The sequence below is a fragment of the Henckelia pumila genome, chromosome 4 (assembly GCF_033568475.1).
Source record: "Henckelia pumila isolate YLH828 chromosome 4, ASM3356847v2, whole genome shotgun sequence".
NCBI lineage: Eukaryota > Viridiplantae > Streptophyta > Magnoliopsida > Lamiales > Gesneriaceae > Henckelia > Henckelia pumila.
In genome coordinates, this window is record NC_133123.1 from 109,992,090 (window position 1) to 110,005,525 (window position 13,436).

General features: G+C 34.5%; 2 protein-coding genes across 5 annotated transcripts; one reads left to right on the forward strand and one right to left on the reverse strand.

Moving 5' to 3' along the window:
* Positions 1–765: 765 nt before the first annotated feature.
* LOC140865494 (signal recognition particle 19 kDa protein) lies at positions 766–3,190 on the forward strand. Of its 2 annotated transcripts, none has more exons than XM_073270156.1 (4): positions 766–896; positions 1,085–1,266; positions 1,333–1,432; positions 2,817–3,189. In XM_073270156.1, exons 2-4 carry the CDS (start codon positions 1,090–1,092, stop codon positions 2,945–2,947), a joined length of 408 nt encoding a protein of 135 aa, XP_073126257.1. In that variant the 5' UTR covers positions 766–896; positions 1,085–1,089; the 3' UTR covers positions 2,948–3,189. The 2 variants fall into 2 exon arrangements, with proteins under 2 accessions (XP_073126257.1, XP_073126258.1); XM_073270157.1 differs by having other exon boundaries at positions 840–896; positions 1,033–1,266; positions 2,817–3,190.
* A 3,793-nt stretch (positions 3,191–6,983) lies between these two features.
* LOC140866499 (protein NLP6-like) lies at positions 6,984–10,468 on the reverse strand. 3 transcript variants are annotated; one of them, XM_073271500.1, is made up of 4 exons: positions 10,036–10,468; positions 9,321–9,395; positions 8,398–9,238; positions 6,984–8,271 (listed from the first exon to the last, which is right to left on the reverse strand). In XM_073271500.1, the coding sequence occupies exons 3-4, from the start codon at positions 9,185–9,187 to the stop codon at positions 7,337–7,339; spliced, it is 1,725 nt and encodes a 574-aa protein (XP_073127601.1). In that variant the 5' UTR covers positions 9,188–9,238; positions 9,321–9,395; positions 10,036–10,468; the 3' UTR covers positions 6,984–7,336. The 3 variants fall into 3 exon arrangements, with proteins under 3 accessions (XP_073127601.1, XP_073127600.1, XP_073127599.1); XM_073271499.1 differs by adding an exon at positions 9,737–9,797 and having other exon boundaries at positions 8,398–9,395; XM_073271498.1 differs by having other exon boundaries at positions 8,398–9,395.
* Positions 10,469–13,436: the final 2,968 nt, after the last annotated feature.

Consider the following 13,436-nt stretch of genomic DNA (forward strand, 5'->3'; position numbering starts at 1 on the left):
TGTGGCTTGTACTAATTTAGAAAGATAGGACACCATTAACTTAAATGAAAAAGGTTGCAACTTTCATGCATGATATATAGTCCATACTAGTCCACTGACTATGGGTTCAATCACGCAAGTACACAAAGAACAATTCAAACGGAGTCTAGGTAATTTTCGATTAATATAAAGACTAGTTTGATACTTTTGTATGGATAAGGAGCTTAAACAAATTAATAACTCATGTCAGGGAGTGGAAACAATATTTTGGTGACATGGAGATGAGCAATAATTTTAGGCCACATTTAAACAAATACTTATAAAATATTTTATAAATCGTTTTTAAAAAAAATTATAAATTATTTTAAAAGTTGTTTTAAGAATAAATATGTTTGGACAAATGTTCCATAAAAACATATTACAATTAAAAATAGTATGTTTCTTTTCCATCATTTTTTTCAATTCTAAAAACATTTAAAAAAACATCTCCATTTTTCTCTAAAAACTACATTTGAACAACAATTTTCAAAAAATATTTTTCAAAAAAGTTTTAAAAAAATTTGTCCAAACATATACTTAAAATTTCTCATAATTATAAATTCCAAAAATATTTTTAAATTAATTGTCCAAATACACCATTTTTGAATGGGGATTCATTGACAATTTACCTTTTAATAATCTAGTAATGTGGATTTCGTGTAACAATTAGTTACTATATTTCTGTATTATAAAATATAAATAATTCTCAAATTTAGATAGACAACAATAATTGGGCCACGAACGTGGGCTTATGATGTGATATTTGGACCCATGAATCCATCGTACGAGCCCATTTATTTGTTTTCCCAACGGTTTAGTCGATCAGATCTCAGCTGAATCGGAGTCTTGCTGCGAAGTCGAAGACGAAAGACTCTCAGGTAATTTTCCTTTTTCAATAATTCGTTTTTTTTCAGTTTTTTTTTTTTTCAGTTTTATCTAGATTCCGTAATGTGTTCTGTTTTCCTTTAATCTAGAGAGAGATTTATTTTTGGGTATTTTGGGATTTAATTCTAGGGTTCTTCTGTTATGGATCGATGAATCTGTTCGTTATGATGTTTAAATCTAGGGATTATGGACGTGGATGTGCAAAATATAAAAAAGTGGGTCGTTTTCTACCCAATTTACATTAATTCGAAGAAAACCTTAGCCGAGGGGCGCAGAATCAACGCTAGCAAAGCATGTGAAAATCCAACCTGTTCCGAGATTTATGATTGCTGCGCTCACCTCAAACTTCCCTGTGCAATCGAGGTGATTTTATTGTGGTGTATGTCTTTGTTTTCTTCTGATTTGAATTGATTTTACGATTTAATTTAGGCGGACAAGGCGTATCCGCGAGACTTTATGCAAAGGGGGAGAGTAAGGGTTTTATTGAAACGGGAAGATGGGAATCTCTGTAATCCTGCCATTTCTTCCAGTAAGTGATGGATGATCTTCAATCCCACTTTCCATAAGTTGTTTTCCATACTGCATATTTTAAGTTCGCAATTTTTGCTTAAAGAGGTGTTTACATCTTTCTGATTTCTTGTATGTTTGGTGAGATAGGTTCTTGGCGATTAAGTAATCGATTTTTACCTTTGCATGTTGTCTAGAAACTTGTAAATGATGGTTTCTTGTGTCGGAGTTCGTTTTTTACAAGTTCTTTGAATGATAAATTAGGTTGCATTTTACCGGAGATCGAAACTAAATTTGTAGTGTCTTTTTTTTTTTTTTTTTTTGTAGAAATTTGTTTGTATTTCTATTTAAATGTTCATGCTTTTCACCTTTATATTATATATGTTTCACGTACCATGATAAACATACGGTTTTGCAGATCCAATGTTGTATGAAGACATCGATTCAGTTAATTTTGTTTCATGAACAGAGATGTATGCACTGAAATTGGTAAAAACATATCATCTAGAAAGTAATTTAGACAAGATGTGTTCTTTAAAGGACTATTCTAATCTCATTTTCTATTTTTTGGCCGTCCCTGATTCTTGTATGTGAGAATCTGAGATTCGTTGTCTTTTATTCCTGTGTGCAGCCCGTTGTGGGCGCAAGAGGATAAATTTTTATGAAGAGAAACTGTGAGTCTCCAACTGTACCACATGATGCATTTGGAGTACTTAGTCACCCTTTTGACCTTGTACGTTGGGATAATACAGCTGTAGATCCAAGGGCGGAGGCAGGTTTCAGCCCGGGTGACCCAATTTTTTTTAAAATTTTTTATATGGCCCAAAAATTTTAAAAAGAAATTTGAAGTGTTATTTTTGGGGCTAATGTCATACTGGCCCGGGTAGCCCAATTAAAAAAAAGGAAGTAGCCCACCTTTTTTAGTTCTCAAAATTAGTCCAAAAAAGAAAAAAAAACGAAAAATGGGTTTTTCTTCATGTCTGCCTTTGTTTTAGTGCGATATTCTTCAATCTCTATCTTCTAAAGTTCTCTAACATTATAATACTTCCACTTTTATAAGGTATATATCGACCAAAACATGATGAAATTTGTATATACACTGAGAAATATTTAATATTTTTGTAATTAATTTTGAGGTGATTTTTTCTGGTTTTTTTATTAGAAAATTTTACTCTTTTTTCTGCAAAAATCGGTGTTTTCAGGTTCCATGATTTTTGGATTTTTCGCTAAAAAAATTTAGCCCGGGTGGAGCTGAAATCTCCTGGCTCCGCCATTGTGTAGATCACCAATAGTTCTTGTCATGAGATACTTCAATTGTAACATTTCTTTTAGCGGCAGAACTCAACCTGGCTCAGAGTCCCTCCATGATTATTCATCTACTTGTCATTAATTTTGAGATGTCGCAGGGAAACAGCTAATGCTTCACGTCGCCGAACTAGTACCTAGACATCCTGGTCGAACTAAAAAACAAGAGCCTGCCTCTGCCTCCACAGGTGGTACGTCCAAATCTGGGAAGAGTGGAAAGAAGAAACGGTAGTTTCAAATTTGCGAAATGACCATCTGTTTTTTCCTAGAAGTACACACTTCTCCATTTTTTGATGAACCAGAGAAGAGCGTAAAATTGTTTCAAATTTGTGAAATGACCATTAGTTATTTCCTATATTAATTGCCAATGTTTGCCATAGAGGTGCAAAGGAATCAAACTTGAATCAAATATTATTATTTATCGTACATGTTTTCATATTTTAATTTTTTAAAGCTTGTTTGAGAATAAAAATTGGATTACTTTTGGTCTCTAATTCAATTTGAATCAAAGTTTGTATTTGAGCTTGATTTGTTCGGCCTGAATCGTTTTCTATTAAACTAAGTGTCAGAATTATATTGACGTCATGTGTTCGTTTTCTTCAATGTATTATTATAGAAAATTAATAAATGTGCTAATACATAGAATAAAATTATTTTGGTACACGAATTATTGATAAAATGTTAAATTGGTACATTAAGTATAGAAAATTGTTTAATTGATACATGATCCAACTAAAAAATCGATTTTATCCCTTAATAAAATTGCTTTTAAATATAATTATTTTTAATAAATTCAACTGAATGCACATTTATTTTTCAAATTAATTTTATTGATTAAAATTGTGAAAATAAATTTATATTAATTTAAAAATTATTATAAGTAATAATTATATAACTATTTTTATAATATATTTTATTCTTAATAAATTATTTATTCAAATCTAATATATTTTTAAAATATTAATATTAATAAATATACAATAAAATGACATTTTTCTATCTATATTAAATAATTAAACTTTTTGAAAAAAATTTGATATAAAATCATATATTAATAAAACCACCCTCGATAATAAAACATATACATGATAAAAATATATTTAATACCGATAATAATATAATAAATAAATATTTATTTATATTTAAAACTAAGTGCGAATAAAATAATAATAAACTTACAAATTCTTAAATCAAGAGGAGAAATTTTAATAATTAGAATTACGTAAAGATAATGAGTGATATTTTTCTATGAGATTTGTTTTTTATGATCTAAACTTCGATATTAGACTTTTTTTTTTTTGAATTCCCAACATAACAATACCAGATTTCGACAAAACTAAAATGATGATTATGTTTGCTTCAACAGTTTAAAAACAAGATCAACGAGCTCCGATTACATATATTTATTTTATTATATTTTATCAATATATTATAATATTTTTTTGTTTTATAATTTGAGTTGACAATTATTTATCATGATATAATTTTAAATAAATATAATATTTTTAAAATTAATCAATAAATAATCTTGAAAATAAAATTATGTGCCTAATAAAATTTTAATAATAGTAATTGAGCTTAATAACAATTTAGATTAAGGGTAAACTTAACTTTTAATTTGATCATGTACTAATTAAACCATTTACAATAATTTATGTACCACTTTGATATTTTATCAATAATTCATGTACCAAAATAAATTTTACTCAAAAAACATATCAATTTTTAATCAGTTGTAGATATATATATGTGATAGTGTTTGAGTTCCATCCGAGTTTAATAATTTTGTATATAAATCTCATAATACCTGAGCTGATTGTGAATTCAATCAGTTTTATGATTGAATTCCAAACTTATCTTAGTGTCTAATGTAAGTTGACAAACAATGAATGTCCGAAAATATGTCAAGAGGCAAATTCTAAACACTTAGTCTAAATATGTATGCAAGACTGATAGTTTGTAGGTAGACTAATGAAAAAACACAGTGAGATATTTATGAATGTTCGGAGATTTCAATTACTCTTACGTCACCCCTTATTCCTCTTCGAAAGGATATCACTAGAAGACTTTGAATTTTACAACGCAATTGCAAAACCCCAATTCTAGGATAGGACTTACACACAACAACTTATCTTAAAACTCCTAGTTACAACTCAGTTTCAGTCATAGACTGATAAGATACAAGTGTTACAAACTCGATTTTGAACTTGCACAAGAATGATCCTTGAATGATTGGAATAACTGTTTAAGTGTTGTGCTTCGAGTTTCTTGATCAGATTAAAAGACGTGAAGGCTTGAATGTTCAATGTTCGCGGGAGAAAAAATTGTTCCTCAACTGATCAAGATGCCTATTTATAGGCTTCGGAACCAACGGTCATAATTTTGAAATGTCTCTGCTAGGATTTGAATTATTTTCGTTGCTTCGTCATTTTCACCGACATTCTCTGCACCCAACATCTTCTGGGATCGCGGAGTTATGTTGCAGGGGTGTTAGAGTACGGATAACTTTATCCAATTCAAGTCTCAAGTCACGATGGTAGACTGACATAGTATGTAAGGTGTTTCAATCGATCAGTCTACTTCTTTGGTACTTGTCTTCGCAATATCAGTTTGGTAGCTCATGATATCAGTTTAAAGCTCATGTTTATAACATCATTTTAGCACTTGTCTTCGAGTGATCAGTTTGGCTTTTTCTTCGAAGGACTGCGAAGGTTGAGTTTAGCTTTTCTTAAAGTCGCGCTTTTCTTGGGAAAAACAGTTTAGCTCTTTTCTTAATAAAGTTGCTCTTTTTCTTAGAATTGGTTTGATGCAGTTTAGCTCTTCAGTTTGGCTCCTTTCGAGATATCAGTTTAGCTCGTATAAACACCAAAACTTAATTCTCAACAATTTTCCCCTTTTGGTGTTTATCAAAACTTAGATTAAGCTGAGATAAACTGATCTTGTAAATAAATTGAGATCAACTGATCATGCAATAAACTGAATAGATAGCAAGAGAAACTGAACTGTTTTTTCCCCTTTTTGATAAACATACAAAATGGAATATAGAGCGAAGTGCGGATTGCTTCAATTAAGTAGATCTAAGTACAAGTGTAGATAAAATAATGAAGCAAAAACTATCTTCGATCTGACGGAGGTCTTTGATGGTAGTAACTGTGATTGGAAGAAGACTGACGAGTAGACTGACCCTAGTGGTCTGGTGTCGATTGATTGACATGTACTAAAGAATGCAAAATTTGTTTGGAGATGTCAGTCAAGGATTCAATTTGTCTTGCAATTCCTCGAAAGTTTGTGTTTACAGATGTCTAGAGAGATTAAATATGTGCTTCTAAAGTATCAACTTTGGTCTCCAGAGACTCATGAGACTGTCGGAAGCAATGATCGTTTCTATACAGAAAGGAAAATAGTCAACACCATTGTAATAAATAAAAAAGTGTCGATCATTGATTGTCTAAAAAATGTAATAATTGAAGAAAATATGAAAAAATATGCATTTGTTGAGACAATATGACAAAAGAAAATGATTAGATAAAAATAGATATAAGAAAAATAAAATTAGTTGTCCAAATCTTTTAAAAAATAAAAAAAACATGTTTTTTATCCAAATTAGTTATATATGAGTGATTAATATTAATTATCAAATTTTACAATACTATTGTCACTGTTTTTTTGTTGAGTATATTAAATTTAGAATATATCTCTTATGAGACGAGTCACTCTGCTTATATTTACAAATTAAAAATCCGTCTCACAGGATTTTTGTGTTAATTTTGTTTCGAATTCTAATTACTTCAAAGTATGTTTCTAACGTGCCTAGTTTCTACTGTATATGTGTGTATGCATATATATATATATATATATAAAATTTTAGCTGCCCAAAAATCCTCCCCACTTCATGCTCGACCACTAAAACCCGATAGTGAATTTTAGTTGTTTTTATTTTTGATTTTTTGCACCACTAAAACCCGCGGTCAGAGATGAAGTGAGAAGGAATTTGTTGGGCAGCTGAAAACTTTTATATATATATATATATATATATATATATATTTTTTTTTGGACATTTTTTAAAATGTTATACTATATATATATATATATAGTATAACATTTTAAAAAATGTCCAAAAATATATATATAAACTGAGACAATCGTCGAATATCATAAGTTTTGTAAGAATAAAAATATCAAATCATATTTAAACTATTAAAAAATAGTAAAAACAAAAACAAAAAACGAAAAGCGAAGAACAAAAAACAAAAACAATATATCTCAATCTTACTTCTAGATTTTTTAGCTAAAAATTATAAAAGTTGAAGGAGATAATCACAAACATCCCAAACACTCTCATCTAGCTATAATCCAAGAAGTGCTTCTTGCAATCTCTTTCAAAAACTCTTAAAGTCAATGAAATAAAAATCATCCATAGTTGGAATAAAAATTTGAAATCCAAATATACCAATCCCTCCGTCCAAATCAAGGGCATATTTTCCTCAATAATTTAACCAAATTCTCTTGTAAGGAAAATGGTCTTTACATGGGGATTTGGTTCTCCATAGTAATCCATCTTTAAAGTGAACACCTTCTCATGTTCTCAAAGAAACCCTCTTTGGAACTCATATGTTGCAACTCATCTTCCTATATACACATCGCCTGTGAGGTCAAACAAGAAAATTTTCATTGTGTTCACCCCCATAGATTTCATGTGACTACTCAAGAGTGCATCTTTGTCTAATACAATCTCATTGTGATCTTTATCCCGACACTTAATGATGAAACTCCCATCGTCCAACTTCAACCTTTTCATCAATTCGTTCTTCAATTCAACCATTCCTGAGGAAACAGAGAGCTGAAACTTTATAATATCGTCTTTATAGGATGCCTTCACGGTCAATAGGCATTCTCTATCTGTCATTTTGTGTGCTCTAATGGGCTCGATGGAGAGCCTCATTACCGTGTTATGTGACAAATTCATGGAACCAATACAGCTATGCAAGATTGCGTCGTTATCCAGTAAAATCTTTTCATGTTTGACATCAAAACTTCCGGCTTCTAGTTTAAACCTTTTCATGATTTCATTTTTCAATCCCACGATTCCTAAAGGAGGGAGATCAAACTTTACAATATCATCTTTATACTTAGCTTTCACAGTCAAGGTTATCTTATTTTCCACTGATTCATTCTGTGGTACAACTGACTCGATAAAGAGCTTCATTGTACTTATCTCTAAAGATCTCATGGTATTCATGTACTGGTGCAATTCTCCATCAGTATTAAGTTGAACCCGATTTTCATCCGCATTCTGGTACTGGATTTTAAAAGTTCCAGTTGATAACTTTAACCTCTTCATTACTTCATCCCTCAAATTCGTTATTCCAGAGGACGGACAAAGTTGAAATTTTATAACATCGCCTTTACAATCAGCCTTTATTGTCATGAAGCTTTCTTCTTGTTTGGGTTTGGCTACATTCTCAAGAACGGAATTCTCGGTTTTGGTTCGTTCACAAGGAGTTCGGCTGTGAATACTAGGCCCATGGATCGATTTCTTCGACGTAGATCTGCTAACTGCACAGAATAACTTAAACTCCATGAATGTATTAAAGTGATAGTTCCATCAAAAATAAATTTCAGAAGGCATTCATCAGTAAAGCTCGATGATAACCAACTACAGTCCTAGGTTTTGGAACGTACCACAAGGAATATCCAAGGCGATTTTGGGCATCTTCCTTTGTTGTTCCTCAAGAAGCTTAGCACCACCGACCTCTCCCGAGCTGATCATTGTTTTTAGAGTAAAATTTTTTTGAAAATGAGGAACAGTATTCTGCTGTGTACAAAAATAGCTCCTTTTGTTGTGTTTGGCATCAACTTCTTCCACTGTTGCCCTTTCACATGCCATTGGCACCGTCATATTTCCTGGTTTCTTTGGGCCTTCAATCTCAGTTATGGGTTTTTTTATCATGAAGGAATCATGAAGTTCATCCTCAAAAATTCTAATAACTTCAACAGGTAAGTCGTCACCTATTTCCTGTCCAGACCTAAGGGTAAAGGTTTTTAATTTCTTCTTCATCGTGGCTAAAAGTGAGCTTAGAAAAACCCAAGGTTTCGTGTAAATGGTCTCATCTGGAGGTAGAAATAGCTCTACTATGTAAACAAACTCCCCAGTGCAAGTACTTTTCAAGCAAATAGCAAAACAACCAGTCAAATCCGCTCTTCGTGCACTGAAAACTAAACCATAGTCACATATTCTTATCTGGGTGATATTTTTGCAGAAACAAGACGAAGAAGACAAGAAAGCTTTCCATGCAACCCCTTGCCCCTTTCTTAAGTAAAAATTAATATAGTCTCTCTGAAAAGATGTGACCTTTTTAGTACACATGTAGGATCCCTTCTTGCTCATGGATAAAAGAAATTCCATGTTGATGGCATCAGTGGTGATAATCCAAGTCTGAGCAAAAGGTAATTTATGAGTATTACAGATCATGGCCAAAGCATTCTCTATTTCATCGAAGGCCACTTGAACTTCTTGAGAACCCTGTCGTTTGAAATGTTGTGGATTACATAAATTGATAGGAAAATGCTTTGGCAGAAGAAAATGGTTTAGGAAAGAAAATAACATTTTTGTGTTGATAAGATATCGCTCTTTTTCTGTCAAATGGCCAAAACACATCTGTTGAGCTCAGTCCTACTTCCTGCATCCAAGAGAACACGAAAGAAGACATTGTCTATGAGATTCTTGAAATGTTCGAAAAATAGTATCCATTATTGTTTCTACATGGAGAATGAAATAGTTGAAGAATGAAGAGGGCATATAACACCTACTAACTATCATGTAGAAAATTGCCAATTCAAATGCTAGATGAAACAAGGATCACCCGTAACCAGATGGTAACTAGTAGCTTTACACAAACAAAAATCGCGAGTTGACGAAGGAGCAGGAACACAAAGATTATCATAAAAGATGATTTTGCTAATGTCTTGATGAAATTGAAGTATATGGAACCAAACCTATTAAAACAAGAACAAATCATACGTTTTAAATTTACTTCTTCCAACCGTGCCCCGGCAGCGCCTACACTCAAGAACCAAATCCACTGCATTTCAAAATACATCTCATCTTGTATAATGAAGTAATTTAAAAGATAGGAAGTCTCAAAATTTTACATGAACCATACATCTTCACTTGCTCAGCTTACACTTTTCACTCGGAACAATAACCATTTGGCAACTGAATGACCGGGCTTTCTCTACAAACTCGAAAATCTAATCGACCCAAAGAAAATTTTCTGACCTTAAAGCCTAATTAATTATATGCGCAAAACTCAAACAAACCTTGAGAGAATCCGATACTTTGTGGATCAAATCAGTGATTCAATAACTACCATCCATGACAGTTAGAAGCTCAATCAATCCAATGCAATGCTTCCAAACGGGTTCAAACACCAGCAAGGCCAGGTATCCTCTCACCCCACAACGCACAACGTGATCGCGTAGAGCAAACTCCTCACCGGAATAAAGTCTTACATCTGGGCAAATGATAAGCCCATAACTATGGAAATGGACTCGGACTTAGTGGACCAACAAGTAAATAAGTGGGCTCGGAAAGGGATAATAGCACAAGAAGAGACCCAAATTCAAACAGAAACTGATATGGCCCAAGAAGCAAGGCACGAGGAAGACGAACCAGAAGAAGAATGAGCCACAGAACCTTCGAGAAGAAAGCGTAACAAACCAGCGTGGGGAAAGGACTACGTCATGTGAGAGAATAAGCACGTGGAAACAGTGAACACGGCACTACAGTTAGTTAGATGTTAGTTTCATTATGAAAAATAATTGTACTAGAAAATATATAAGCATTTGGAAGGATTTAGAAGGGATATCGAGAATTATATGGGTGAATTGTAAGGAGTTTGGCACAGACTCGAAGTGTGCGAATTTTAATCTTATCATTGGTGCTCTTCGTTGAGAGAAACAATTAGGAATAAAGAAATTGCCCAAGCGATGCGACAAATGGAGACCAATTTCAAGCTACATGCCGAGGTCCAGTTAGCAAGCTATACGAAGATATTGGAACAGTATATGTCAACCATGGATTTACGGATGGGTCAGATGAATCAAAAGCTGTTAGAAGTTTCAGGGGAAAAAATGGAATCGATGGAAAACCCCAAGGTGGAGGAAGAAGGAGGTCGAAAAGGAAGGATGAAACAGGGCGAGAGTGGTCTGGGTATCTCAAGGGGATCAAAATGGAATTACCCAGATTCAATGGTGAGGCGGTGCATAATTGGGTTTATCGTATTGAGAAATATTTTTCTCTACACAATATTCCCAATGAGGCCCGGTTGCAGCTGGTTGCGCTTCACTTTGAAGGGGAAGCTGTGGCTTGGTATCAGTGGATGGATCGAAATGGAGCTCTTTAGGGATGGGACTCATTTTTGTCCACCTTGAAGGAGCGCTTTGGGTCCTCTGTATATGATGATCCATTGGGGAGAATTTCTAAGTTGATGCAGACTGGACGAGTAACAAAATTCCGAGCTGACTTCGAAGAATTGATGAACAGGATTGAAGGCGTATCTGAATCCATTTTTCTTAACTTCTTTATTTGGGGGCTGAAACCTGAAATACGTCGGGAGTTGCTGATCCACCCTCCCAAAAGTTTGACAGAGGCCATGATTAAAGCACAACTATATGAAGAAAATAATGATGATATACGAGGGATATTGTTGCGGGAACCAAGCCGCAATGTAGTGGCCCATATCCAGAATTAACGATAATGAATAATTATCGTGTGATCATGTTAGATTTAGTAAAACGTGATTAATGAGACTTCTAAATGGATTAACAGAGCCCGGAAATAGACCCAAAATGATCAGAAATGGTCCGAAGGGTCAGACAGATCGAAAGCTCCGAATTTAGGATCAGATGCTCCGAAGGTGATCGGAAGCTCCAATGAACGATTGGAAGCTCCGATCGAATTACGTCATCCATGACATGTGGTTGATCGGAAGCTCCGAACAGGATCGGAAGCTCCGATCACCCTTATCCAAAGTCAACCAGTGAGATTTTGACACGTGGCAGATAAGGATGTTCGGAAGCTCCGATGGCAGGATCGGACGTTCCGATCAAGGATCGGAAATTTCGATCGAGGATCGGAGGTTTCGATCGATGCCTATAAATATAAGGTCCGAGGCATTCATTTCTTACCGATTCCGAATTCTCTCCTTCGCCCTCGTGGTCTTATTTTAGGGCTTTGGGTACTCTTATTTTAGAGTTGGAGTAGGATATTTATTTTAGTATAGTCAGACAGTGTCTGACATAATAGCGGAGCAGTGCTCGAGTTGTAGAGCCGTGTTCGAGGCTGTGGATTCGCAGCAGGGGAGTGCCCTAGTTGCGGGATAGTCGCCATCAGTGGGCTGACGACGGACGCAGGTATAACTATGGTCTCCTTAAATTATTTAGGAGTATGCAATAGCTTAGTTAAGGCTTTTAGAGCTTATTGAATGATGCATGAGTATTTGCATTGTAGACTTGATGATAGGCTTGAAACCTAGAGTGAGACTACTAGGACTGCCTTAGAAAGGTACGTAAGTACTGACTGAGATTGCCAGTGGATATGCATGCTTATATGTTGCATTTATGTGTTTGCATGTTATTATTGTTATGCGGTATGTGCATATCATCTTGTGCCTGTACATCTGTATATCTTTCGAGATGAGCCAGTTAGGGTTGCTCAGCCCTGTTAGGACGTTTGATATCGAGTACCCTTAGGTACTGATACCTGAAGGACTCCGTGTCCGCGTTCGTGATTCGGGAATGAGTGGTCGCGCACAGTGGTTAGATACCCCGATATGACGAGCTTATATTCCAGGCGCCAGTCTGAGAAGTTCGTATACAGTTATCCCAGATATGGATACCCGGTCATTTGCATGCATCATATTTGTATGTTTATCCGTGCTTTCGTATTGAGCTTAGAGCTCACGTCCAGTATTTTTTGTGTATCTGGATACCCTATTCGACGGGGCAGGTGTAGGTGCAGGATTGAGCACCAGGAGCCTGGAGTAGCCAATGACCTTGAAGACAGCAGGATTAGCTGTAGGTTTTATTTAAATTCGATTTGGGTTGTATAATCGAGTTTGTTTAGCCGGTTGTATTCCGCCGATTTATTTATATTTAAGTCTTCCGCAGCGATTTTATTTAATGCATGCTTAATTATGCTCTTAACTCTGATTAGGTAGTGGATCCGAGTCGGGTTGCTACATTTATGGTATCAGAGCAGCATGCAAGGGACTTAGGTAATTGATAATAAGACTTCTTGATTATCCTTGTAAGATTTATTGAGGCCTAGCGAAAGAAGATTTGTTCTTCATTGCCGAGGTTTGCGGCATAAGTTTTTACAATAAGGAATGCAACAGTGATGAGAACACCAGTAGTAGCATATCGATAGATAGACTGACTGCTGTGGACGGTTCATCATTCGATGCATTGGGATGTTGATCGAAGAACATATGGATTCCAGTAAAGGAATACTGGAAGAGAAGATCGAGTATATTGCGTCAGATATCTCTAAGGACTTTTTGGAACGAATGGTGTTTAGTAATCCATGTGGTTCAAGTCCTTGAAGATTCTCCACTCGTAGCTGGAGAGATTGTCAGATAGACCTTCACCGGAGATACCTTGAGTGCCTAAGGCATGACAGGTTTCGAGCGTAAGGTCTGTAAACTCGTGCAGAATATGGT

Coding starts and splice junctions, on each gene's coding strand:
- LOC140865494 (XM_073270156.1), top strand. CDS start 1,090: ATGGACGTGGATGTGCAAAATATAAAAAAGTGGGTCGTTTTCTACCCA. Junction 1,267..1,332: donor AACTTCCCTGTGCAATCGAG/GTGATTTTATTG, acceptor GATTTAATTTAG/GCGGACAAGGCGTATCCGCG. Junction 1,433..2,816: donor TAATCCTGCCATTTCTTCCA/GTAAGTGATGGA, acceptor GAGATGTCGCAG/GGAAACAGCTAATGCTTCAC.
- LOC140866499 (XM_073271498.1), bottom strand. CDS start 9,373: ATGTGTTTTGGCCATTTGACAGAAAAAGAGCGATATCTTATCAACACA. Junction 8,272..8,397: donor CGCCTTGGATATTCCTTGTG/GTACGTTCCAAA, acceptor TATTCTGTGCAG/TTAGCAGATCTACGTCGAAG.